Below are 25820 nucleotides of genomic sequence, written 5' to 3' on the forward strand. Positions count from 1 at the left end.
AGACTACCTGGGTGGGAGGTGGCATCCTGGACAAATTACTCATCTCCATAAGCATCGATATTCTCGTGTGGTACATGGGGATATTAGTATCTGCTTATTGGGATTGCTGTGAGGACCAGAGAAAAAATGTTTGCAAAGCACAGATACATAGGGAAGACCCTGCAATTGTAAGGTCCAGTGATTGTTTATTCTTCAAGGTCTAGCTCTTCTTTTTTACTGTTATTAATGAGGGCTGCTGACAGGGTCATTATGATGATGCTTTTCCCATCTGTGCTAGAGCTCCTTCCCTAGCCTCCCCTAGCAACACGGCCAGCCTGTGTCACACTCTTTCCCTTGGCTCTCATAAGATCTTGAACAGACGTCTCTTGTCACAGTTTATTTATTTATTTATTTTCTTATAACCTGTCTCATCACTGGGAGGATTTGCAGTACTTTTAAGGAACAAAAACAACAGAAAGTAAACAAAATCTGGGTGACAGGAGTTGAATCTGGGTAGATCAACAGACAGAACTGATCATATAGGACCCTATTTGGTTGCTAGCGTTGTTATGAATTAGCTTTGAGCTTTCAAGCCACTAATTCAATGGGACAGAGAAACTGGTTATTTTCTTCAAAGTATTTAAGTGAAACTCAAGACATTCAGAGGACATAGTATTCCTGTTACTGAGTCTTATAAGTATTTTTCCTCCAAGTCTGGCAGTGAGAGCTTTCTCTGATGTCATTAATACACAGTATCCTAAATGATAATTTCACAATAATGAATTTCACAAACTATCATAACCTTATCATACTGTATTTTAATAGCTGACTTTCATGTGTATTTCCTTCTATAGATTATGCACACCTGTATGCAGGTTCTATGTGTTCATCTTTGTATGCTAAGCATTGGACACACTGAAAGATGATATTTTTGTTTGTTAAATAGCTAAATGATGAGTGTGTGTTTCAAGACTTGTTTACTAATATATGTTAGTAATTTTGAGCAACCAAGAAAGAGCTTTGAAGTACACAGAAAGATGTGCTCTCTTTATTTCCTGTCCCATTTCCGTTCTCCTAGGTCACCGTTTATCACATGTGTAACTTTATCTTACAGAAAATACAAGAACATTCTGGAATACATTTCTATATACAGTTGGGTTCCTTCAACTGCCATCTGCATGTTAATTATTTCCTTAGGAAAGCCAAAGCATAGCCACCTGCTTTATGGACACTATTTTGAAAATACGCCATTCGTCACCAAAGTGAGTTTCTAGAGTTGACAGGGAATGAAAATACCAATGAACTAGTCTGGCATGCTTGGGTGTGGCTTTAGTATCCTAAACTAATTGCTACAGAACATGCACATCGTCAGAAATGAAGACATTCATTCAAAATGTAAAATTCTCCCAAGCTTAAAAAGGCCTATCACAAAGAAATATGATTGTTGCTGAATAAGAAAGCAGTGTCTTCCTTGTGCTTCCAGAATGAATAGTTTCGAGTCCTTTTAGCAAGGATTTGGGGATCTTACAATGTGTACAAAGCAAGTGAATGACAAATGCCGTCATCCTTCTCATTGTTTAGGCTCTGGGAGATAATTGCTAGGTAGTTCATCTAGCTTCCATATAAAACAGCACCTGGGGTGCCACCAAGAGTTCTTACCTTTTAATCCTATCAGTCTACTGTCATATTTTACAAATCTTTAGGTGGTATGAGCTAAGAGGATATAAGTCATATTCTGCAGTGGGTATATCAGAACAACCCTGTTTTTCCTTCACAAAAAAGGAAGGACTACCGACGTGAGATGCCTCCATGTTGGAATGGCAAAGGGATGAGGATGTTCAAAGATGGGATTCCACTGCCTTCTCTCTTTGCTCTTGTGTTCACTCGCTTGTAGTTTAACCTCCTCCTTTCACTATGGAATGGAAACTTAAAATAAGTTCGTATGTGGCAGTGCGCTGTAGTTCTGATTCAACCCGAGGAGCCTAAAAACAAGCAAACCAACAACAGCAAAACCAGAAAAGACTCAGGTCCACCCTAAATCAACAGAGCCATAATCTCAGAATGACGTACAGGCATTGGCATTAAGAAAGCTTCCCAGGTAACACCAGTGTGCAACGAGGGCAGCGATCTCCTCCTGAGCTAGAAACTGAGAAGGTGCAAAGGAGTTTCTTGCCTGCTAAGATTTATGTGGAAGACTCTTTTTCTGTAGGTGGCCTTGGGGAGTGCTAGGAAATGCTATTTTGGCTCCAGAAGAGAAGACTTCTAGTATTAGAAGATTCATAACATGCACGGAGGAGCAAAAAATATTTGCATCTGATCGAATGATATGCTGTCAAGAGGAGTCCCAGGTCAGGGTCCTGTTTGACTGCTGCCTTCTTCACTGAGGGAATGCAAGAATCAGGAGGAAAGCCGTACACCCTAAGCCCATCAGCATGCCCAGGCAGGTCTGCTGGTCATCAAGGCCGCCATCTGACCCCCAATGCCAGCATTCCCTCCATATCATAGCCTCCTCCCACCCCACCTTGCTTCTCCTTGGTTTTTGGAGAGGGGAACCTTTAGTGTACAGTCACAAACGGGGTCTTTTGTACCCCTTGGCTACTAACCCACCATCTTGATTTCAGTGAACAGTTTAGAAACAGATCACTGGTTCAATGTGAGACAGAGAAGGGAGCAGCTTTCAAGGAGACGTTGTGCCACAAGTGAAATATTTGCAAGTTTGTCAAGGTGGCTACAGTAATTACTCTACACACGAGGTGGCCAGCGCTCAAGAAATGTTTACTGAGTAAGTAAATGGATGGGAGGCAGGCATCCACGAGAGGTGACAGATCTCACTGGTTTCCAGTTTAACGCTCCCATAAAATATATCTGTGACAGAACTCTATGTGAAGCTTAGGGCCAGCTTATGTGATATAACCAGTTTGGGTAAAGACTCATGAAATCCTTCAAAACAGAGAATCTCCCAAGACATTCTTGGGAAAGGTGAAAATGTCAGCCTACTACGGTGATGGAAGATTTGGAACTGAGAAGCTGGGAAGTAGCAGCTGCTATCTTGTGTTACACTGGAAATGTGCTCACATGGAAAAGCACTATGTGAGGGACAAAGTGAGGGAGCCCAGGGAGGTAGCCAGTCACTGCTGAGCATGGGAAAATTGGCTTGGGACTTGGGGTTGTGGCTCAGTATATTATTTCTTCTATGTTAAGCTCCTTTGGAGGCTTCCCAAAATCTATTTTACCTGGAGCATTTTTTTTTTTTTAAACAGTAATTCCTGTATGGAATCAGAGTATGAATTTCCTGGTGGCTTGGAATTCCCTAGGTTTTCTGTGACCCCACTTCTGATTCCCACACTTCTGGGTGGTCAGGAAAGCCGCAGATCACTTCCTCACATCTGAACCCCTAGACGGCAGCTGCTGTGGCAAACACAAACACTACACCCGCTACACGTATATTTGATTCATTGTAAAACAAGCCTCGAGAAGACTCCATAAAGCTTTCTCTACCATCAGGTTTTAAGTAGTAAAAACTACTTCATGCTTTGGAAACCAAGAGAGGATTATAACCCTATGGGGATCTCCTGGGGTCAACCTTCTTCTCCAAAGGCGGGGCAGTGTATCAAGAGCTTGGTCACAGTAGTCCTGTCGCTGGGATTCGTCCAAGCCTCACTACATCTTAGGTATGTGACCTTGAGGACATCATTACCCTTTTCGTGCTTCAGAGTTTTTCTCTGTAAAGTTGGGATAAAAGTAATACCTGCCTCATAGAGTCATGCATATTAAATGAATTTAAATGAAGAAATCACTTCAGACCAGTACCTGGATATAAGTAGTTGATAAATGCTATTGTGATTCATCAAATATTTGTTTCTCAAATACCCTGCTCAGCACTATGAAAGAGGGTGTAGGGAGGGACAAAGTTCAATCAAACACAAGTCTAGTAGGGAAGATAAAACAGGAACAAAAAGAATTATAAAATAGGGCTTACATAATACAAAATATGCCTTGAAAAGCTAAAATTTAAAAGTACTAAATACAAATGTTTTAAATATACTTTATTTTAAAATATGGGCTTTGGATAAAGGGAAGAATTGAATCTATTTTACTTGAAGCATTCTTTTTTTAACCGAATAATTGAATCTTACCTGTTGAAAGATTTCTTCCCAATTCTAACACTTAAGTGATAATTTTCTTTGTATTAATGACCATTCATTATCCCCTCCTGTACCTGAGGGTAATGTGAGTTTGCTTTGTGAATGTGGGTAAGACTGAGTCATTCACATATTACTTGCTCCTGCTCTTTCTGGACAAAAGGGCGTCTGACTTGGGGATATACCATTGAGGTGGGTGGTGGAATCATAGCCAACTGAGGAGAGTAGCCGTATGTTAGCACTGCGACTCTCACAGCTAATGAGTCTGTCCTCATGAGACTGAACCTACATTTTCAGATAAGTGAACTCTCTCTCCCCTTCTCTAGTAGTAGTTCTAAAGTTACATACTTAAGACACTGGTCTGTAATATGTATTTTACATATAAGGGCTATTTATCACTTAGCCAGTACTATTTACAAATTCCACGGACAACTTGATATTTTACTGCTGGCGGAAATAAAATGTGCACTGCCAAGCATGTCATGAAGTTCCCGAGACATGCAAGACACATAGCCTCATTTTCAAAAATTTCAGAGCCACTGGGCATGCATTTAAAAATGTTTTTTACTGATGAATCACTAAATTCTACCTCTGAAACTAATGAAAAAAATTTAAAAATGTTTTCTATTCATCCCTTCTCATTCCCATAAAATGTCTTTCTTAAATGTTATTGCTGGGAGCAATATTATTATCATCAAAGGTATTTCTAAATTTTGGTTTCTCAATTGAGCCTAAGTACTGAGTAATAAACATAGAGGTAAGACAGAGCTTATCTAGAGGAAAACTAAAAGACTACACTATTGCAGGATCTTTTTGTATTAAGAGACAAGGCTAATGCATCCTCTTCCACTGGTATCTGCTAACATGGACTGAATGGCTTTGTCCTTCAGATCTCATATAGAAGATCACTAATTTATCAGTGTTCTGTCAGTGAGGACACAAACGTGAATATGACACAACCCCCTCAGCGATGAGGTGCTTTACTCCACTGGGGAGACAAACAGGTCAGGGGATCAACCACCCCAGTTTTGTAGGACTAAGGGATTTCCTAGGGCATAAGACTTTCAGGTTTTTTTTAACTTTTTTTTTTTTTAACTTAAATTCAAGTAGCCAACATATAGTTCAGTTATTCATTAATTGCACCCAGTGCTCATCACATGATGTGATGAGACTTTCAGTTTTAAAACTGCGACAGTAAATTGTGACAAGAAGAAAAGGCAGCTTTAGCTTTGTCTGATGGTTCGGGGACAGCCTCACCAAAAAAGCCACACTGAAGCAGATTCTAGGATGCATTTTGCCAGATGGAGAGGGGCACTTCAGGAAGAGACTAGTGCATACAAAGGTGTTCAGAAGTATTCAGTCCTGCTTAGCTAGAGTAGGAGGCGAGTGAATACACAGGCACATGACTGCCCATGGCTGGCACAGGAGCAGGAGTCAGGACGAGGGGATGAAAGCTATAAGCCTAGAAAATTAGCTGTAAGTCATGGTGCGGGGTGTGGTTTTGTCAGAAAGTCTCCCCACTTCCATTAGGACTCTTGTCTAGGGGACAGCTGTAGCTCTCAAAGTCTCTGTCATGGAGGAGGTGCCTTATTCCTGAACTTGGGGGGCCATAGTATGAGTGTTACCCTATCAACCAAATAGCAAAGTTATGGTGCTCCCTGAAATTCTCAATCATTTTTGCATCACTTACCGGCCACTCCAGTGCACCACGTATTGTTGCTGTCTGGGGCTCTGAGGGTAAGTAAGAGATGCTCCAGGACTGTGAAGAATCACATGATCCAGGAAATTAGACGTTGCTGTGTGCTGGGAGGTGTGAGCATAATCTGACCTGTAATATGCTCTTTGTTGAACAGGGTTCCGACTGATTAATAAATTATTTATGAGATGTTAAAATGTGAATCACACTATAGGCTAAGCCTGCTGAACTCCATATGTCACTCAGACAATGGTAGACACGTACAACCACGGATACAGGAGTACTTTGGGGCCTGACTTGAAGGAGTGTCAGAGAATCAACACAGACACTCAGAATAGTGAGCAATCATGCAGGTAACATCACTGATGTCTGCAATTATCCAGGAAGGAGGAAGCCAGGTAGAGTGCTAGTAAAGAGGGATGGATAAGACTGGGGCAGGACATTGGCCAATTCTCACAGTCAACAGGACATGAAGAAACTCCAATTCCATATAATATCAAAACTCCCAAAGTTTCTAGCTCCAATTACCATAGTAAGAAAAAATATAAAAAAGTATTATGCTCAACTATTGGTTCTTTATTACTTTCCAGACCAGGGAGAAATAAAATACACAGCAATTCCTTTTACATGCTAGAAAGTTATGCAGGAAGAATTAGAAAACCTGACAAAATTAAAAAAAAAAAAACTTTTATTTTGATATTCAGAAAACACTTTTATTGTGATAAACCAACTGTATTGGTTTATCACAGCAAATGGCCTGAGTGTGGGCAGGAGGCTTTCATTCTGAGAACTGAAGGACCCTGGGAAGAAAGGCATGGGGAAAAAACTGTAGTCGGAATAGAGGATAAAGGTTCAGCAGAACAAAGAGCAAAGAAAGGTGGAAATAAGTCTATTTAAAGTTTTTTTTAACCGTGACGAGGTGGCCGAGTGGTTAAGGCGATGGACTGCTAAAGTTTTTTTTAAGATTTTATTTATTTATTTGACACAGAGAGAGAGACAGTGAGAGAGGGAACACTAGCAGGGGGAGTGGGAAAGGGAGAAGCAGTCTCCCCACTGAGCAAGGATCCCAATGTGTGGCTTGATCCCAGGACCATGGGATCATGACCTAAGCCAAAGGCAGATGCTTAACTGACTGGGCTACCCAGGTGCCCCTGCTTCACGGTTGTTTTCAATAGATTGCTTTTTAGGGAACAAGTATTGTTGCAGAGTTTTCTGTAATTAGCACACGATCTCTAAAGTTATGCCGTTATCAGAAGAGCAAAACTTCATAAAGATTAGGTGACAGTTTCATGTTGCCTTAATGGGGTATGTGTTTTCACATAATGTGTTTGTTCCTTTTCATAATACACATGCAAGTTTGGGAAATTTAGGCCCCGCACATTGGGCCAAGTCTGTATTTTTCATTCTGAATCTCTAAATAAGGAAGATGAAAGGTGTGATGTTGAATATTTCAGAAGAACATTCCATTTTGCATGCTTTTAAAGTTACTTTGTTCTTGCTCTGATTTAAATTATTTAATAGATGTCACAATTTGGTGGAAAAAACCAATTGTTTGGAGAATAAATGTCAGCCTTGTAAAGAAAGGAGAAAATAAAAGGAGAGTGGTAAATGGTAGAGGGGGGTGGGAACTAAATTTGTTGAGCAAATGCTATAAGCCAAACCCTCAGCTAAACAGGTTCCATACTTTTCATTCACCTACTCCTCAAAAAGGGTCAGCAATTTTCTGCAGATCTCACAGTAAGGGGCAGATGCATGATTCACACCCAGCTCTGGGTAGTGCCAAATCTAACAACACTGATTTACGTGGCTCTGACACAAATATACTCTTGCTTTTCAAGTGACATAACTTATGTATACACAGTCATGGGCTGTGTTTGGTAATTGTTAATATACTTTGCCCAGATGATTCTGAATTTCTTTTTCCCAGGATTCACTGTGAAACTGGTAATTTCACAGGATTGTAAATTACCTGGTGATTTTCTGAAGGCAAACATTTTGACAATACAGCCCATTATTTTGATTAGTACATATATATTTTTTTAATAGAAGCCAAAGACTATGTACCTAGAAATATGGGTTTCTATGTGTATGTGTATGCATGTATGTTTTGCTTACTGTGAAAAATGTAATGGTAATGAGAACACGGGCAAGAAGCCAGGATCCCTGGCTTTGTATAATGTAGTTTTTAAGCCAGATGAGTCTCCTTCAAGGATTACCTTTTCGATTCCTTTAGGGTCAATCCTAACTCAATTTTCTTGAATGGTGCCCTTAAAATTCTAGAAGTTGAACATGGGCCATGACTCTGGCAATTATGATGTTGATAATAAGATGATTCTGCACTAGTATTTATGAATAGGTTAAAGTTGTATGTGAGTAAGAATGAGGTTGTCAATAACACAAATATGCATGTCTTGTCTCAGATTCTGAAAAGGGCATGTTAGGTCCTGCTGAGGTCCAGTGATACAATAAGAAATGAAAATGAGATACTTACTCAGCAGGAAATTCCTTACATGCTAACACAGTAGGCTGTGGAGCGCTGGTGAACTCTCTCCCCCTGACCCGCTCCTAATAGGCACCTGTAAGCTGTGGACTCGTGAGGAATAAGGGGGAAAGGGGAGCCACGTGCCCTCTCTGCTATCCTCAATCTCACGTGGACCTCTCGGGTTTCACTAACATGAAAGCCACTGACGATGAGTCTGAGTCGTCATTCTCTCCTATTTGGGGGACCAAATCACTCTCTGGAGTTTAAGCTACATTTGAAGATTAGATCGGCCACTCACTCACTACCTTTGTGAAATTCCCCTAATATATCCAAACTACAACTGCCCATCTAGAAATATCCTATTCACCTCATAGGACTGTTTTGAAGAGCACACAGATAAAACATATGAAAATGTCTAAAGATGAAACATGATGTGAACTAAAGTTGATTTTAGTATCATTGTTATATTCAGAGTACAAGAGTTAAGTATAGCCTAAATATGGGAAACATAAAGTCTATAAATTCCTGTCCTGGGTTATAACTCTATTCTGCCACCTACTAGCTTGACGGCTTGCCCACAAAACAGAAATAACAGCATCGAAAGTAAAATGTCATGGCGATGATGATGATTAAATGAGTTACGTAAGACAGCAACCCCCTACCAAGTGCTTACTAGATGGTAGCTATTAATATCATTTTTCTGGGCTGACTAATAGTTACTAAGTATTTACACATTAAGTCAATGCCACAAACTAAATTACTAAGTAATATCAGAGGGAAAAGGACAATTATTCCTATCATTTTATCTATCTGAAACTATACTCACATTTTTTTTTTTTGCACCCAATTAAAACGGAAGAAAGTGAAGTAAGAACAGGATGAGGAGACTGTCAGCCTCCGTACATGAGTGTTGTGCTTAATGGAAATTTGAACTAACGTTTTAACGTTATGGCAAACTTAACACATGGTACTTAATAAGCTGTCGGAAACTACACACCTAATGTGAGTTTCTTCAAGACTAATTTAGTGCGAAACCAACTGTATTGGTTTATCGCAGCAGATTGACTTTCTTTTGCCTCTAGTAGATCCAGTTAACCTTCTAAGCCACAGAATAATATTTTTCCTCGACAATTTTAAAGTTCATCTTACTTAGCCAGATTGAGTTTAAACGTGAAATTCGATAATAAAACTTTCTGTAATCCATCTGTTTTTATTATACAATTAGTTGAGTCTATTGTAATACAATTTCACCAGGTTAAATATGAAGTCGCCTATTAAATACTAGTAATAAATAATGTATAACAATGTAACTTCATATCATAAAAAAGGGGGCAACAATATTCCCTTTGAATGCAATCAGCCTTGAAAATGTGAAAAATATAGTTCTTATGCTGACTTTTTGTTTATAAGCTTATCTTTATCTTTGTGCCCTTTTAACAACAATTGTAATATCATTTCACGTCTGTAGATATCAAAAACATTTATATTTTTTTCATAGCTTTGTAAGGAGATTCTATTATAACCATCCACCCTTTTAGGAAGCCTTCTTTTCATAACACTCATGTGATAGCGTTGTTAAAACCATTAAAATAATTTTTTAAAAATGGTTAATATATATGTTATTGTCTAGCCAAATAACAAATGGAAATTGAAAGAAAATGCTTTCAAATTTTAAGTATGCTCTGATCAGCAGTTATAATGAGAAAATAATGAGGCTCATACAGGAAAATGGCCAAAGTTAGCCTTGTTAACACAGGTGCAGTGGATATTCCTTGAACTAGAAGAGACCTTAGCAATCACCTAATCCAAACCACTCATTTGACAGAAAAAAGCCAGGGAGGTTAAGTGTAATTTTGTACTCGCCTGTGAATTCAGAATCATGGATGCAAAAAGGACAATTATTACTAACATCATCGTCTGTGACACAACATGAATTTTGAAAAACATTATCTGCATATTGAAAAAGATGACATTAAAGTTCTCATGTGGGGGTGGAAGGCATTACATTTTACCCACTTAGGGTGACCAGCCTGCCTTTTATTCAGTAACAGGCTGCCCAAAGAGTGACATCAATCAGCCACTTTCTCGGTTGGACTAAGCTCCCTCATCTCTCTGCCAGTATTCACATCTCTCTGAGATGAATGTGATTCCAGTTATGTATCTATTAAAGATCTAAAAGACCTGCACACCAGCCAAATACTTTAATTCCAGAAAGAATTCTTTTCTAATACTGAAGGGGGGAAAAGTTGTTGTGTTGTTTCACTATGCTAGTTTTCAACATGCCGTGATCCTGAGGGATTTTTAAGATAATTCTGACTCTATGCAATTTTCACTTTATGTGCTAACTTTAGAACTTAGTCTCAGTCTAAGATATGACTCCAAAGTATGTGATGATCCAGCATGGTAGCATGAGACAACAATCCACAATTCACCCACAAGAAGCCTAGCATGTTTAAGCCAGAGAGAGAATAACTAAGCTATATAAGCTAACTGTCGTACACATTCTAGAATAATAACAATGATCTCTTTGTGTGTTATATAACATTGCCTTGGCAAGAGGCAAGCGGGATTGTGCCGTGAAAGATGGCGGTAGCTTTCTCTGGGTTGTCTCTCTATGAGCTACATTGGACTGGGGCCCCCTCCTCCAGCAGGAGGGACAGCTCTCCCGACAGGCTCTGCGTCTTCTCAGTGCAGGAATAAAACTCACCACATGGTTCACACCTGGCTCAAAAGTTTGTCTGTGACCCCTTTGGGCAGCAGTCCCTCAAATATAGGCTGTCTTCCCTGACTGCATAAGGATAGGTTCAAGTTCTCACAGCACTACAAAAATGGGGGAGAAGGAGGAAGTGTGGTCTTTCCTTGGGAGCACGCAGTATGGTGTTTCCAGTTCTGACCATTCCTGTCCTCTCTCCCAGGGATGATGAGAACTCAGGGACTGTGCCCCCACATTGCTGCCTCTCCACTAAGTTCCCCTGCTGCCTCTCCACTAAGTTCCTCTGCTTTGTGCTACTGGGCTACATGCCTGTGCTTAACCTCTGCAGAAGCACCTCACCAAGAGCCCAATTTAATTTGCTAGATTCAAAAAAAAAATGCCTAAACACAAACAACTCCTCCCAAAGTGTTTATGAATATATTCACAAATACATTCTCAAAGAAAATCTGATGCTGGAGTGATAATTCCCCTGTCTTTTATTACTGACTTCAAGACAAAATAATCCATTAGAATTGTAAAAATTATCTTTTTTTTTTAAACATTTATATGTAACTCTGATGCCAAGGGTGAATAATTCATTGTTATTTGTAAAACTCCACCTGCAATTAAACTAATTTAAACTTCTGAGTGCTCAAAACATTCTTCATATGGAACCCAAAGATTTGTTAAATAAGGTGGTTTATGAGATCAAACAGTTGCTAATAAGAGTGTTTCTAATTACAGAGTCAAGTTTTCTTTCCTTCATTTGCAAAGACATTCAGGGGAAGAGAAGGTAACTAGAATACAGAGCACATTTTAATCAGATGAGAATGAACCAGCAGTGGTGGAGGCCCTCACAGCATGAAAAATTACCTCTAACCTCAGATAAGGAGTGGATGAGGGCTGTGAATTCAGATCTCGACTGGGTGGTTGTGGTAAGAGGATGGGACCTGGGACTTCATTTTGACTGAATGGATCACAGTTTAAAAATATTTGAGAGGCTCTGGCATGAAGAGTAAAAGAAAGCCATAAGCCTTTGTACAGATCTGTGGTTGAACCATAGTGTAAAGTAATTTAATAACAACTGAAATTTTATATAATATCAGTAAGGGGCAGAGGAGGGAAGTAGGAATCACCAGTTACAAAGTATCAGAAATATGGGGCACCTCGGTGGCTCAGTGGGTTAAAGCCTCTGTTTTCAGCTCAGGTCATGATCCCAGGGTCCTGGGATCAAGCCCCACATCGGGCTCTCTGCTTGGCGGGGAGCCTGCTTCCTCCTCTCTCTCTCTCTGCCTGCCTCTCTGCCTCCTTGTGATCTCTGTCTGTCAAATAAATAAAAAAACAAACATTAAAAAAAATAAAAATAAAAATAAAAAAAACAAAGTATCAGAAATACTAATGTAATGTAAAGAGCATAGGCCTGGGGCTAGGGTGCGTCCCTCACTTATGAGGCTAGATTGCTTTTTTTCTTCCAGGCTGAAAGGAGTGATGCTACAGAGCATGAAACTGGCCTGGCTCAGAGCAAAGAAGGTAAAAATGGAAGGCTGCCGCCTTAGCACAAAAGAGCTGCCTATAGTTCAGAAGAGATCAGGTATCCCATATTTACTTCGATATATTTGTTCCTTTTTTTTTTTTTTAACTGTGAAGTGAACTGATATATGCTTGTTTAATAAATATGATAAAACATTTCATAAAGTGGGGCGCCTGGGTGGCTCAGTGGGTTAAGCCGCTGCCTTCAGCTCAGGTCATGATCCCAGCGTCCTGGGATCGAGTCCCGCATCGGGCTCTCTGCTCAGCAGGGAGCCTGCTTCCCTTCCTCTCTCTCTGCCTGCCTCTCTGCCTACTTGTGATCTCTGTCTGTCAAATAAATAAATAAAAAATCTTTAAAAAAAACATTTCATAAAGTATAGACACTTTATATTAATGTAAATACATAGCTACTCTACTGAACTCTCTCTCTTAGTTCTATGAGGCATTAGGCTTCATCAGGCTTCAACCTTACTAGCCATATGGCCTTGGAGAACTCAATGAAGTCCTCGGAGGACTGGTTCCTTCTTTTGTAAGTGCTGTGATTGTCAGCTGGGATAACAGATGTGAAAACATATTAAAAGTTAAAATAGTGCCTTAAACATTACTGTCTCTACTATTACTTTCATAAATCCCCAGTTACATAAGGTGACATGTACTATAGATAATTATGACAAAAATAACGTCCTTGCAGATTATTCTGAAACCTCAACCCTTTAGAAAGCCACAGAGACCTCTTATTCTGCAGTCCTTGCTTTATCATTTCCAGAGGCTTATGGAATTATCACTAATTCTAAAGGAAAAGCATTCTTTATTCCACATGGCATGCTCTCACCATGAGATTAAATTACATATTTCTTATAAATCAAATAATTTCCCTTAGAGTTGTTCACTTTGGGGGGCATATTGTAATCACGAATGAGCTACAGAAGTAATGCCACAAGTTGAGTCCTTATGCATGTTATTGGGATACAGAAGATAAAAATAACTAACATTTATTGAGGATGTACTACATACCTGTTTATTGCTAAACACCAGCTATGGAATGAGACTGCCCAGGTTCAAATTCTGGCTCTATTATTTAGTACTTGCAAAACTATCTGTACCTCAGTTTCCTTGTGAAACAGGGATAACAATACAAACTTCACAGGATTTTTCGGGTCTGTGTTTGAGTATTAAATAATCTAGGATATGGAAGGCACTTAGAATACTACTTGTCATGTGGTAAGTGCAAAACAAAAGGTCTTGCTCTCCTCCCTTCTCTCCTTTCTCTCTCTTTCTCCTCCCTTTCCATTACCCGTCTACTACAGATCTCACAGCTGGGAAGTTGCAGGGTTGACATCCTGTGATCCTCTGCAGCCCATACTTTTGGCTTCTAAATGACCATAACTGATGTGACCACATGCTATTTTTAAGATTTGGCTTAGTATAGAATACCACTAAGCACCTTCATCAACAATGGCACTCCAGTTTGGTATCTTCTATGACATAACTTTCTAAGTTATGTCATAGAGTTAACATAGTTAACTCATAGTTAACGCATAGTTAATTCATAGTTAACTCATAACATATGTCATAAGTTAACAAAGAAATGATTTCTTTGTTAAACAGCTGTCTAAAAAGCATCAAGAAAAGTTTTGCCAGAGTCTGCAGATCGAGGAGAAAAGCTGAAAGTTTAAAAAAATTAACTTTCCCTATTGGAAAAACAATTCTCTAAGAACAAACAGGGTTTTAAAAGGGTATTCTTTTCTGTTTATTCCTAATTGGAAATGTTTTACATTTATGCTGACTTGTAAAAAATTTCTGAAGTTAGGAAGTTTTTCTGGAAGATTTAGGAAACTACTCAAAGCCATGAAGGAAAGAAACATCCTTAGGATATGATTCTGAGCTGAAATCCTCTCTAGCTACTTTCCAACTTGCAACATCATGACGAATACTCATCATTAACCATGAAATGAATGTGATTTTCCTTTTACATTTAATGTTACATTGAAGATATTATGCGGTATCTTTCAGACTTTCTGGAATTGTACACAAGTAACATTTTATAGTAGCAGATGTGTGACATCACATGAAAAACTTGTAAAACCTCTACATGAAAATCACATCTGTCAGTCCCTACTATCATTTTAACTGCAGTTATATGGTTTGCTTCTCTGTCTATGCCAGAGGACGTAGCTTTGCATGAAAGCTGTTCCAGGAAATTGTGTCTTCTGGACTAGCTAGTTAAGCAAATTGTGTAACTGCCATTGAAAACCAAACTGTACCCAGCAGACATAATTTCACAAAAGAGGAGGAAAAAAACCACATTTGTACAAAAGTCACAGCTGTTCAACTCTACATTTTGTACTTTTTTCATTGAAAGTTTTTTTTTTCTTTTCTTTATGAACAGTGACAGTTACATTTCTAGTTAGCAACTTTAGGACTTCTTAATACATTGCTAAGTGTTGTACTCTCATGGATTTGGTGTCTGTCAGGAAAAATTGGGCTAACTTCTTTCTGCTGCTCCACAGAGGAGAAACTTGGTCCATCTGCTCTGTCTGCAGATGAAATAAGGAAAGATGTTGAGTGGGGCCCATTGTTTTCTAAAATGCAGAACTGTGTGCTGCCCCAACTGCTCCAAGCAGTGCCAACAACCCTATGTTGAGGTCCACCCAGTATGAACTCCTTTTCCTTCAGGCCCCACATGTCTTACTACCAGTGGCCATGTTGTCTAGAACCATCCCCGAGTCACTGGGAATGGAACGAAAGACTCAGAATGCTTGGGTCAGAAGACTGTCTCCCCAGCTGTGTGCTGTATGACCTCCCCCTGTCAGACATCTTTCCGTGACTGCAAAACTACTAGAGGTGGGCCAGAGAGGAGACATTCTCCAGGGACCCCTCATTGTTCTTAGTGATGAGTCTCAGAGGTTGTTTACAATATTACAGATTTTGAGTGCTCCATTTACTGGATGATGATTTGGAGCAAGACTTTGGAGTCTAAGCTCCTGAGTCAGAGTGCCTAGGTCTAAGTAACAGCCATTCCTCTCAATACCGGGTGAAACTGGGTAAGCTACTTAACTTCTTCAGCCAGCATTTCCCCGTCTGCACACTTAAGACAATCTACATCATTACCACTATAGTGAGGATTCCAAATGTGCTAAAGACAGCTGAGCACTTCACCCAGTTCATGGCACATACAAAGTACTCAATAAATGTTAACTATTTTGATGAGACAGTAATGATGATGGCGGTAATGATTTTTCTGACTTTTGAATACATTAAACGTATCAACTTAAAACTGAATTTGCATAGGACAGATTGATGGCATAGAAAAGAAGAGTCAGTAATAGTGGTCAAAACGATTCAATCCAGGTATTTCAGTTTCTAGTTGTACAAAACTTTCCTACTGTTGATTGCTGGAATTCCTATCTCCTTGCCTAGGGCTGACAAGGAGAAAGAGGGCATGTGTTTGGGGCGCCTGGGTGGCTCAGTGAGTTAAGCCTCTGCCTTTGGCTCAGGTGATGATCTCAGGGTTCTGGGATCGAGTCCCACATTGGGCTCTCTGCTCAGCGGGGAGCCTGCTTCCCCTGCAGCACCCCCCCCCACCCCGCCTGCTGCTCTACCTACTTGTGATCTCTGTCAAATAAATAAATAAATAAAATCTTTAGAAAGAAAGGAAGAAAGGAAGAAAGAAAGAAAGAAAGAGGGCATGTGCAACTATGCCAGAGGCACGGGCTCATTTCAACCTGTTATGACCTGCTGACAACAGAGGGACCACAGTGCGACTTCTGCTCCCAGTGGTTAGTCTATTAGAAGAGAGCAGCTGACGGCTAAGTTAGACTTCTAGTGTCCTAGCACGGGCTTCTTTTTGCCATTAGGTGGAAAGGTGGAATGTCTGTCATATTTTTTAACTGCACCTCTAATTCTGTGAGTATGTGACTAAACACCAAAAATGACAGCTCTACAGAAAACCCATTGTCTGTCATTATGACTAGAATTACTGAACCAACATTTTCTTGAATACAGATTTATACTGAAGACCACCTTGCTTCGTTACATTAACTGAATATTCATATGACAAATTTCTATGATTCCAAGATACTGACATCAATGCTATCACTATAATTATCAACAGTGCCCTCATCCAGGCATTTTATATCTTATACTTATGATGTCTAAAATGAACACTTGATAGAGAAACTTGCCTTAAATTAGACAGTTATTGTTCTTCTGTATAATTAGCTCTAAGAAATTGGTGACCTTTTCCTAACAAACATACTCTGTGTGCTGAAAGTGACAACCGCTGTGCTCACATACGTATCCGTACAGTTTCCACCAACACTACTATTTAGAACCATGCATACCTTGTGAAAATAATAGTGTAATGGAGATGCAGCTCATTTTTTTTGAACAGTTAAAGCAAACCACATAAATAGACATTTTCAGGTAAAATGGAAAAGTTGTCTTTGTTGTGATGGAAGATATCCCTGATTTCAAGCAACATTTACATTATATAGAATAAATTGAGGTATTTTAATTATTTTGATGAATTTTTTCCAAAGGACACTTCTGAGCAATATGGGAATATAATTCTACTTAAAATTATCTTTAGGCTTGAATTATCTATCTCAATTTTCTAGTCAGTTTGAGACACCCACACATCTAATTATTGGCATTAGTATATGTTACAGAATCATGTAAGGGGGGGGGATTATGACAAATAGTAGAATAGGATATAATCGGAAGAAAGTTAAATCTGACTCACTAAGACCCGTGTCTGTGGTATCACAATCACTTGAAATCTAAAATTATTGAATGTGTTAGACTGGTTCAATGATGTAAGACATGACTGGCTAACTTAGGAACAATTTCTGACTATGACAGTGAATGCATGAAAAATGAAGGGGAGAAATGCAGACAAATATAATCTAAGCAAAAACAAATAAAAAAGACAATCATTTGAAGGATAAGAATAATGAGGACAGTTATCTTTTAGGGTCACAGCTAGTGTCCACCAGCAGCAGCTCTTTAATGAAAGACAAGGTAGGAAGCACTGCTTTCTGATGGGTTAGGTGTCTCACCTCTATGACAGATAATTAAGGCAGAGAAGAAAGGTTTGAGTTAAATGTTATTTTCCACACTGAAGCCAGCTTGGAAGCATATGAGCACATGGAAGAAGAATCTGAAGAATTAGAATAGGGTGGGGATCGGTAAGACAAATTTGGCCAGTTACCTGTTTTCGTAAATAAACTTTTATTAGATGGTAGCTAATGCCCCTTCATTTAAGTGTTGTCTAATGGTTGCTTTCAAGCTTCAGGGGCAGAGCTGAATAGCTGTGACAGAGGTCATAGGCCTCCCAGAATATTTGCTATCTGGGGCTTACTGGAATTTGCTAACATCTGGACTAAAGGAAAAAAAATCTTGTTCAGTGAATTCTGCCAAGAAGTGTATTAAACATGAGATCTGGTTTGTCACGTCCCTCAGTTCTCTTTCCTTACATAGAACTACCTTGGATTTCAGGTGTAATAGGCTAGGCATAGTGCAGCCTGACTTAGTGACGTAAAACTAGGCAGCATTTCCTGGAAACTGGCAATGTTGGTACATCTATCCAGAAGCTGCAGTTATATTATTACTAAAATGTGTGTGTTTTTATTGATTAGCAATGTAGGGGGACCAAGGTGCCTTCCTCATATCTATATGCAAGTGACGTCCCTTTATTTTTGCAATTAGTGACACCTCCAGGCATTTATTTTACTTTTTGCATCTACTGAGCATCCGCCTGACATTGGAGTATTAGATACTATAGAAGAAAATTGCAAGGTGCCTGGGTGGCTCAGTGGATTAAGCCTCTGCCTTCGGCTCAGGTCATGATCTCAGGGTCCGGGATCGAGTCCCCACATCAGGCTCTCTGCTTGGCGGGGAGCCTGCTTCCTCCTCTCTCTCTGCCTGCCACTCTGCCTACTTGTGATCTCTGTCTGTCAAATAAATAAATAAAATCTTAAAAAAAAAAAAATTGCATGAGGTAAATGAGGTGAATTTTCCTGGACTGGAAATGACTGTGCTACCAAAATTGGGGCTTTTCCAAATAAAGATGGTGTTCAGAGTATCCAAGCTCATGAGAAAGATGCTCAAGGACAGGAAGCCCACAAGCCTTACTCACCAGTACCTCCCTAGCACAAAGAAGGGCTTGACACTTAGGAAAAGCTCAGTGACTGAACACTGTTAGCAAAACAATTTCGCAATAATGCCATTCATCTCCTACCCTTCACCGTCTAGATTATTACTGTTAAACAGAATGTGGTTAGAGAAAACAGAGATAGATCTTGATAAATAATGTGAACACCTTTAGTTTTTCAGTTTCTGCATTTCTTGGGTAGTACACTTCTCATAGGCAATGTGTAGGCTTTGCTATTCACCCAAATAACATTAACAACATTACAATGAGGAATTTAAAAAAATTCTCTATATTCTCTATCAGAAGAGGGGATTCTAGAAAAGTAAGCTGCATATTTAACTCTTGGAAATTATGAATACTACTTGATTTTCCTTAATGTTTATATAATTTAATCCTTAATAGGGGCTTTATTTGAAATAAAATAACGGATTGGAGAGAGAACTCATATGCTAAGATACGTTAAAGCAATGTGACCTCCATTAGGTAACAAAAAAGTCTAATCTACAGAAAGAAAATTACTGATTTGAAATGGGGACTTAAAAGGGGGGAAAAAATCTAAATTTTATTTCATCCTTCCACTGGAAAGTATGGCTGCTTCATTTAACTGGATTTGAAATCTAGTTTAATAGAACATCTCTTTGGCACAACTAGTCAGCTCCCAACATTTTGATTGCAAAATGAAGGGCGCTTACTTTGATATCTTTAATTATCACTCATTTAGAGGACAGTGTGAAACACTTTTCCAATTGGTGTTTTAGATTCATGAGTCAAAGGAAAAGAATGACAAATTAGCCACAGCTGGAGAAGGAAGAAACAGCTAGCTGGTGCTCCTGGAGTCTTTGCGGACACTTCCAAGATGAAAGGGAGGTAGGGGCACAGCTGGCCATGCATGCTCAATAACTAAAATACTAACACAGTTTCACCACATATTAGTAACAAATTAGTAGGAAACTTAGAGACTTACTCAACATAATAAGTGCCATATATGGGATCATCGATTTTTTCCCAGCCATACGGAAGCTCTGAAAAATAAAGAATTATTTCTTTCAGTAAAGATGCAACAGATATCACAATTTCTAATAAAAAGTAATCCAATTTAATTGTTCATGGATTGCAGAAGTAGTCCACCAAAGTAGAATAAAGCATTCAGAGTCAGCACCAAATTTCTGACGCATATTTGTACAAACTACAAGAAGCACTGACTTGAAAATTGGCATTTAAAACACAGAGCTCTCTCCTCTGCAGATAGACTGCTGGGTCTAGCTGTTTATCGCATGCCAAGCGGGAGGATGGCACGTCCTCGTGTTATCACCACTCAAGGCCAGTCCAGAAGGCAAATTGCTTTCCTGAAAGTGCATTCAGTTTTCTTATTTATTTGTATTGTTAAAAGGAGTATTTCAGGATAAAGATCATATTGTCAAAATACATTTCCGAGGATTGCAAACTGTTTCTGATGACTGAAACAAAGGCATTATAAATTCTCAACTGACATCCCACAATTCAAGATGGTTAGCTTGCTGTTCTCTCCACATGGGTCAGAATTTGAATGCTGCCAGTATACTCTCTGGGCATATTTTTTTTCGTAAAGTCTAAAATCTTAAACCCACTTGCCTTGGCAATATGGTTCATATTTCCCATTCTTCATGGCTAATTTTCATACATACACTTTTAAAATATCAACAATACTGTAGATGCTTCTATAGGCAAAAACATGCTATTTGAAAACAAGGCTTTGTTGTATGATACTGTTTTTCAAATACACTGAGCCTTTATAATTTTTAAAAAATTTTTAAATCCATTGGGACGCCTGGGTGGCTCAGTGGGTTAAGCTGCTGCCTTCGGCTCAGGTCATGATCCCAGGTTCCTGGGATCGAGTCCCGCATCGGGCTCCTTGCTCGGCAGGGAACCGGCTTCTCTCGCTGCCTTTGCCTGCTTGTGTGTACTTGCTTACTCTCTCTCTCTCTGGCAAATAAATAAAATCTTTAAAAAAATATTTTTTAATCCATTTTTTATTGTGTTTTGTTAGTCACCATACAGTACACCATTAGTTTTTGATGCAGTGTTCCATGATTCGTTGTTTGCGTATAACACCCAGTGCTCCATGCAACCCGTGCCCTCCTTAATAACCATCACCAGGTTCACCCATCCCCCCACACCTCTCCCTTCTAAAAACCTCAGTTTGTTTCCCAGAATCCATAGTCTCTCATGGTTCATCTCCCACTCTGTTTTCTCCCCCTTTATTTTTTCCCTTCCTTCTCCTAATGGCCTCCATGTTATTCCTTATGTTCCACAAATAAGTGAAACCATATGATAATGGACTGAGCCTTTATAATTATTAACTCCTATAAATATGATGAACATTACATTCTTCCTGATAGATATTAATTATATATAGAGAGAGAACTTGGAATCTAAGTCAGATATATTGGCATGTTTTAAATGATATATTTAAATGAACTTTAAAGTTTTATTATTGTAGTAATAACACATGTTCACTGTAGACAAGGCATAGTTATAAAAAGAAAATTAGAAACATCTGCAATGTGACCATCCAGAGATAACCACTATTAATATTTTGGTGAATATCCAAAAGTATTTTCAGACATAGATAATTACAAATAATTTTTAAGAAATTACATCATACAGTGCATATTGTTTTTGTAGCCCAATATTTCTTCCTAACAAGATAACCAAAGGCATCTTCAATGTGAATGAGTATTACTGTACAATATCACTTAAAAGCAGTGCAGCGGTGGTCTGAGGTGTGGCTAGAGACCGTTCGAACCCACCTCTTCTGTTGCTGAGTATTTGGGTTTTTCCAGTTTTTACCTGTTATATGCCAACTATGTTGGACTTACTAAAACCTACATCTTTCATCATTTTCCGAGTCCTTAGTCATAATAAATTTCTAGAAGTGGAGTTTTGGCATAAAGGGCATACACGCTTTTATGGCTTTTGATATACATTGCCAGAGTATCACTGTCCCACTCGCAAAATAGAACAGGTTGTAATATTACTGGGGGGTTGCTGAATGACTTTGTTTTTCTGCCCTGTCAAATTAAAAGCAGGTAGGCAGTTCCTCAGCCAAAACTTTTAGGGACATTTCGTTTTGGAATTAAGAATTTTTTTGATTTTCAGAAGTTAACATGATGCAAATGCCTACTTTCCCATAACACTCCAAGCAGAGTCTGGGGAAGCAGTTTATAATCAAACACGTGACTATTTATGCAACCAAAATAATGTGATTTGCACTAAAAGGCACAAATAAGGAGTACTTCATATCAGATAGTACAGTTCTGCTTCCAGAGTGTCCAAGTCAGGTTACATTTTGCTGCCAAATGAGTTACAAAAGGCAGTTTTTAGAGCTTTCAAATTTTTGGATGTGCAGATAAAGTACTGGTGCATTATTATTTTAAAAACCAAATAAATTGATTTTAAAATAGCAACCTGTAGTTGTTTTAAGTCACCTTTCTTGGGTTGCTAGCTGGTTTGAACATTTTTTATATGTTTACCCTCAGGTAATTATTTTTTCTTTTGAACCTTTCTCATTTTTTAAAGTCAATGCCTAAGAGTTCTTTACTTATAAAGGATATTAATTCTTTATCACATGTTGCATATATGTTTTTGAAGTTTGTTTAGATTTAATTTTGTTGAACATTTTCATTAACACAGATATTTTAAATATTATTTGGTAAATTTCTCAGTGTTTCCCTTTATAGGTCTGTCACTGGAGCCTAACTTAAATATTGAAGATATTTTTCTAGTGTTTCTTTTTTTGTTTTAACATGAAGTCTAGACTATGACTTTATTTTTCTTAGATTAGTCATGTCTTCATAAACATACAATACCTGAAGAAATTTTTCTTCAAGATGATAACAACAGTATTACTGAATATTTACAATGACCAAGGTACTGATGCGCTTTCCATGTGTTAACTCATTTGCCCTATCAGCAACTCAGAATTTAAAATTCCTATATTCTGCTTTTAGAGGTCTTAACCAATTTAGATATCAATTTAGACACTCTGTCTAGCACAGCATAAACAACACTTAATTTAGATTAAGGACAATAACAGTCCAGATGGTTTTCACCAAATCCCCCAAGCTATTGGAGAATTTGGCTATTAAAAAGAAGAATCCGTTTGACAGATATCTGCTGAGGGCCCTTTCCAAGCAGCTAAGATAGAAAAATATACAGAGGATAGCAACTGATATTATGACTATTTATTAGTATGGCTGAATACATGAATCCATAATTATAACAGGTTTAATATCATCTTATGACTATAATATGTAAAAAATCATATTCACTAATATATAGCTAACATGGTTAATATTACATGACTAGTCTTGTGTCTTCTTTTTTCAAGTCCTGTGTCTTACTGGTATTTTTAGAAAACATTTCATGATTAAAATTTTAGAGTAAAAAAAATTTAGAATCATATTTTATAATGTAAACTGTTTCTTCACTTATTCCTTGTCTTTGAGCTTTGAGTAAATTACTGATTTTAAGCAATGCATTGCAAAAGTACAGTTAATTGATTCTTTATCTTTGTAGATTTGCAATGCAAACTATTGATTTGGCATCCTGCCCTACTTGCCACCAGAAAGTATTCATCAGCATTTAGGGGGAATCTGATTTGTTTTGCCTTACATATCAGTAAATTTTGTTTGCTTGCTTATTCCACATTTCCAAAATAAATTATTAATTCATTCCAAGACAAAATCTATTCTATAAACATTTATACTCTAAGTATTAAGTATTTCAAGCATTTTCACTATTAGTGTTCCATGACTCACATTTTTTGGGGAGAGGGGAAAGTAATTTTATTAAAATTTTATTTCAGATATATGAATTGCAACCTAATTTTTCTTATATTTTCTACCACATTTGGGCCAAGGTGAGAAGAGACAGCAAAACATAATGAGAGCTAAATGCTATGTGCTAGGCATTGTTTTAGGTACATTATGAAAAATAAATCACTTAATCCTCAACACTGACTTGACTTGACTTAACCCTCAAAATTTACAAGATGAGGAAAGGGAGATACCAAGAGGTTCTAACAGTTAATGGGTCGATTTTTAAACTCATACGTCTGAATTTGGAGCCTGCATTTTACTTTATTAACTTATTAATTTTTCATTTATTTATTTTGAGAGAAGACAATACACTGTAGCTCTAACTTTCTGTTATAAAGACCTGTTATTGAGGCGCCTGGGTGGCTCGTGGGTTAAAGCCTCTGCCTTCAGCTCAGGTTATGGTCCCAGGGTCCTGGGATCAAGCCCCGAGTTGGACTCCTGGCTCAGCAGGGAGCCTGCTTCCCCCTCTCTCTCTGCCTGCCTGCCTCTCTGCCTACTTGTGATCTCTGTCTGTCAAATAAATATACAAATTCTTAAAAAAAAAAAAAGGCTGTTATTCATTTCATTTCAAATATTCTGCAAGGAATTAATGAATGAATGTTACAAGAACCCAGTAACAGATCTATAGATCAGCTCATTTGTAAATGTGGCAGAATGGGTACACAAATCTATGACCAATGAATAAAATGCTCTCTGTGTGTATGAATATGTACATGTGTGTATGTGTGCACATGTGTGTATGTGTGTATTCCCCTTAGTGACGTTTTCTTGAGCAGCAAAGAAAGGTCAAGACTAGAATGTTAATGAAAAACTACAAGGTTTTCTGCACTCATAAAAAGACAAGTCATAAAATATACTTAAGATTATAAGCCGGGTAGTATACATCTAGATGCTGAAAGTTAAGAAAGTTAAGATTCACCTTTCACTGTGAAAACAAACTATCTGGACTTGAATTTGTTTTTGAAAACCAACCGCTTCTCTTTAAAAGTAAGCTAACAACTGAGAAAAAGAATTTCCAGTTTTGTACCTCTTGCCCAATTAGGCAAGCATGTAGCTTGGTGCTCTCGGGTCCTGGGTTACGTAGACTACTGTATTCAACAATACCTGACACATTTGAGAATGATTAAGGTCACACTAATGAAACAATAACATATACTGTGCAGCTGGGGAAAATAAACACTTGAGATCAACAAGGCTAATACTGCATTAAAAACTGTTTTAATTGAGATTTTCTTCAGGCCATGGAACCATGGAGCAAATTCAGTGATGAGCTATTCCCATCATGATCCACTCAGCAAAAGTCTGTGTTACTCTTGAGATTAACTTGTAGTCAGTCCAGACTGCCAGAGGAGCAAAAGATTAAAAAGGGCACCCAGTTACACCTGGATTCTGCCCCGGCCACCAAGCTATATTTTTTTACTTATTTGCTCTTTCCAATTTATGTATTTGTTTGCTTGTTTCTGTTTGTTTTATCCGTTTCCAATGCAGAAAACCAACACTCTTTCATGCGATCTCATGAGAAACAGTTTTCAGGCTGGGACTGGGAAACTTGTAGAATCCAAGGACAGTATTTCTTTTGGAAATGGGACCTGGATACTGTACAGCTGTAAGAAATCTAGGATACATTACCTTAGGGTATCTCAGAAAGCTCCCTTTCATCTCACTCAGTCTTTTAAACGAAGCCACTTTTCTCTGTGTCTATGTTTTTCTCTCAGCTCCATTTCATTGTGTACATCTTCTTTCTTTTCTACTGACTGTCTACTTTTGCTTGCTCATCCTGCCCATGTCCTGGAATGGCCACCCCATACTTGACTCTATGTTCCTTTTTATCTCAAGCACTGAGAGCACTACTTTGATTTCTGAGCTTCTCAATTCTGTGACCTGTTTCCCCAAAGGACTCATGACTCCAGCTCATTTTCTTCAAAACAGATTCAAGTTATTGACCCGGGAGATCAAGGTAACAGTTAACCTCAGGTCAAGAATCCACCCGCAGAATAATCCGGTATGGCTGGCGGCTGCGTCTTTTTGGTAGAAACAAAGCCACATCTGGCAAAGTCAAATAGAGGGGCATTCCGTAAAGGAACTGGTCAGTACCCTTTAAAAGTGTCAAGGCTCTGAAATAGAAAAACAGACTAGGTTTCGTCACAGTATGAAGGAAACTATTTAGACGGAAACTAAATGCATTGTGGGATCAGGTCCTGGACCAGAAAAAGGACATTAATGGAATGACTGGCAAAATTCAAGTAAGGTTTATAGATTAGTTAATACTCTACATGAATGGTAATG

The 25820-nt window shown here is 38.5% G+C and overlaps 1 protein-coding gene across 1 annotated transcript in view; it reads right to left on the bottom strand.

Moving 5' to 3' along the window:
• Positions 1-25820, bottom strand: part of LOC111155266 (membrane associated guanylate kinase, WW and PDZ domain containing 2) — a 1380110-nt gene that overhangs the window by 309699 nt on the left and 1044591 nt on the right. The window contains 1 exon segment of the mRNA XM_022515392.1: positions 19640-19697. Within this exon segment, the coding sequence (XP_022371100.1) occupies positions 19640-19697 (58 nt within the window).

Source organism: Enhydra lutris, unplaced genomic scaffold (assembly GCF_002288905.1).
Source record: "Enhydra lutris kenyoni isolate GAN:26980312 unplaced genomic scaffold, ASM228890v2 scaffoldscaffold40, whole genome shotgun sequence".
NCBI lineage: Eukaryota > Metazoa > Chordata > Mammalia > Carnivora > Mustelidae > Enhydra > Enhydra lutris.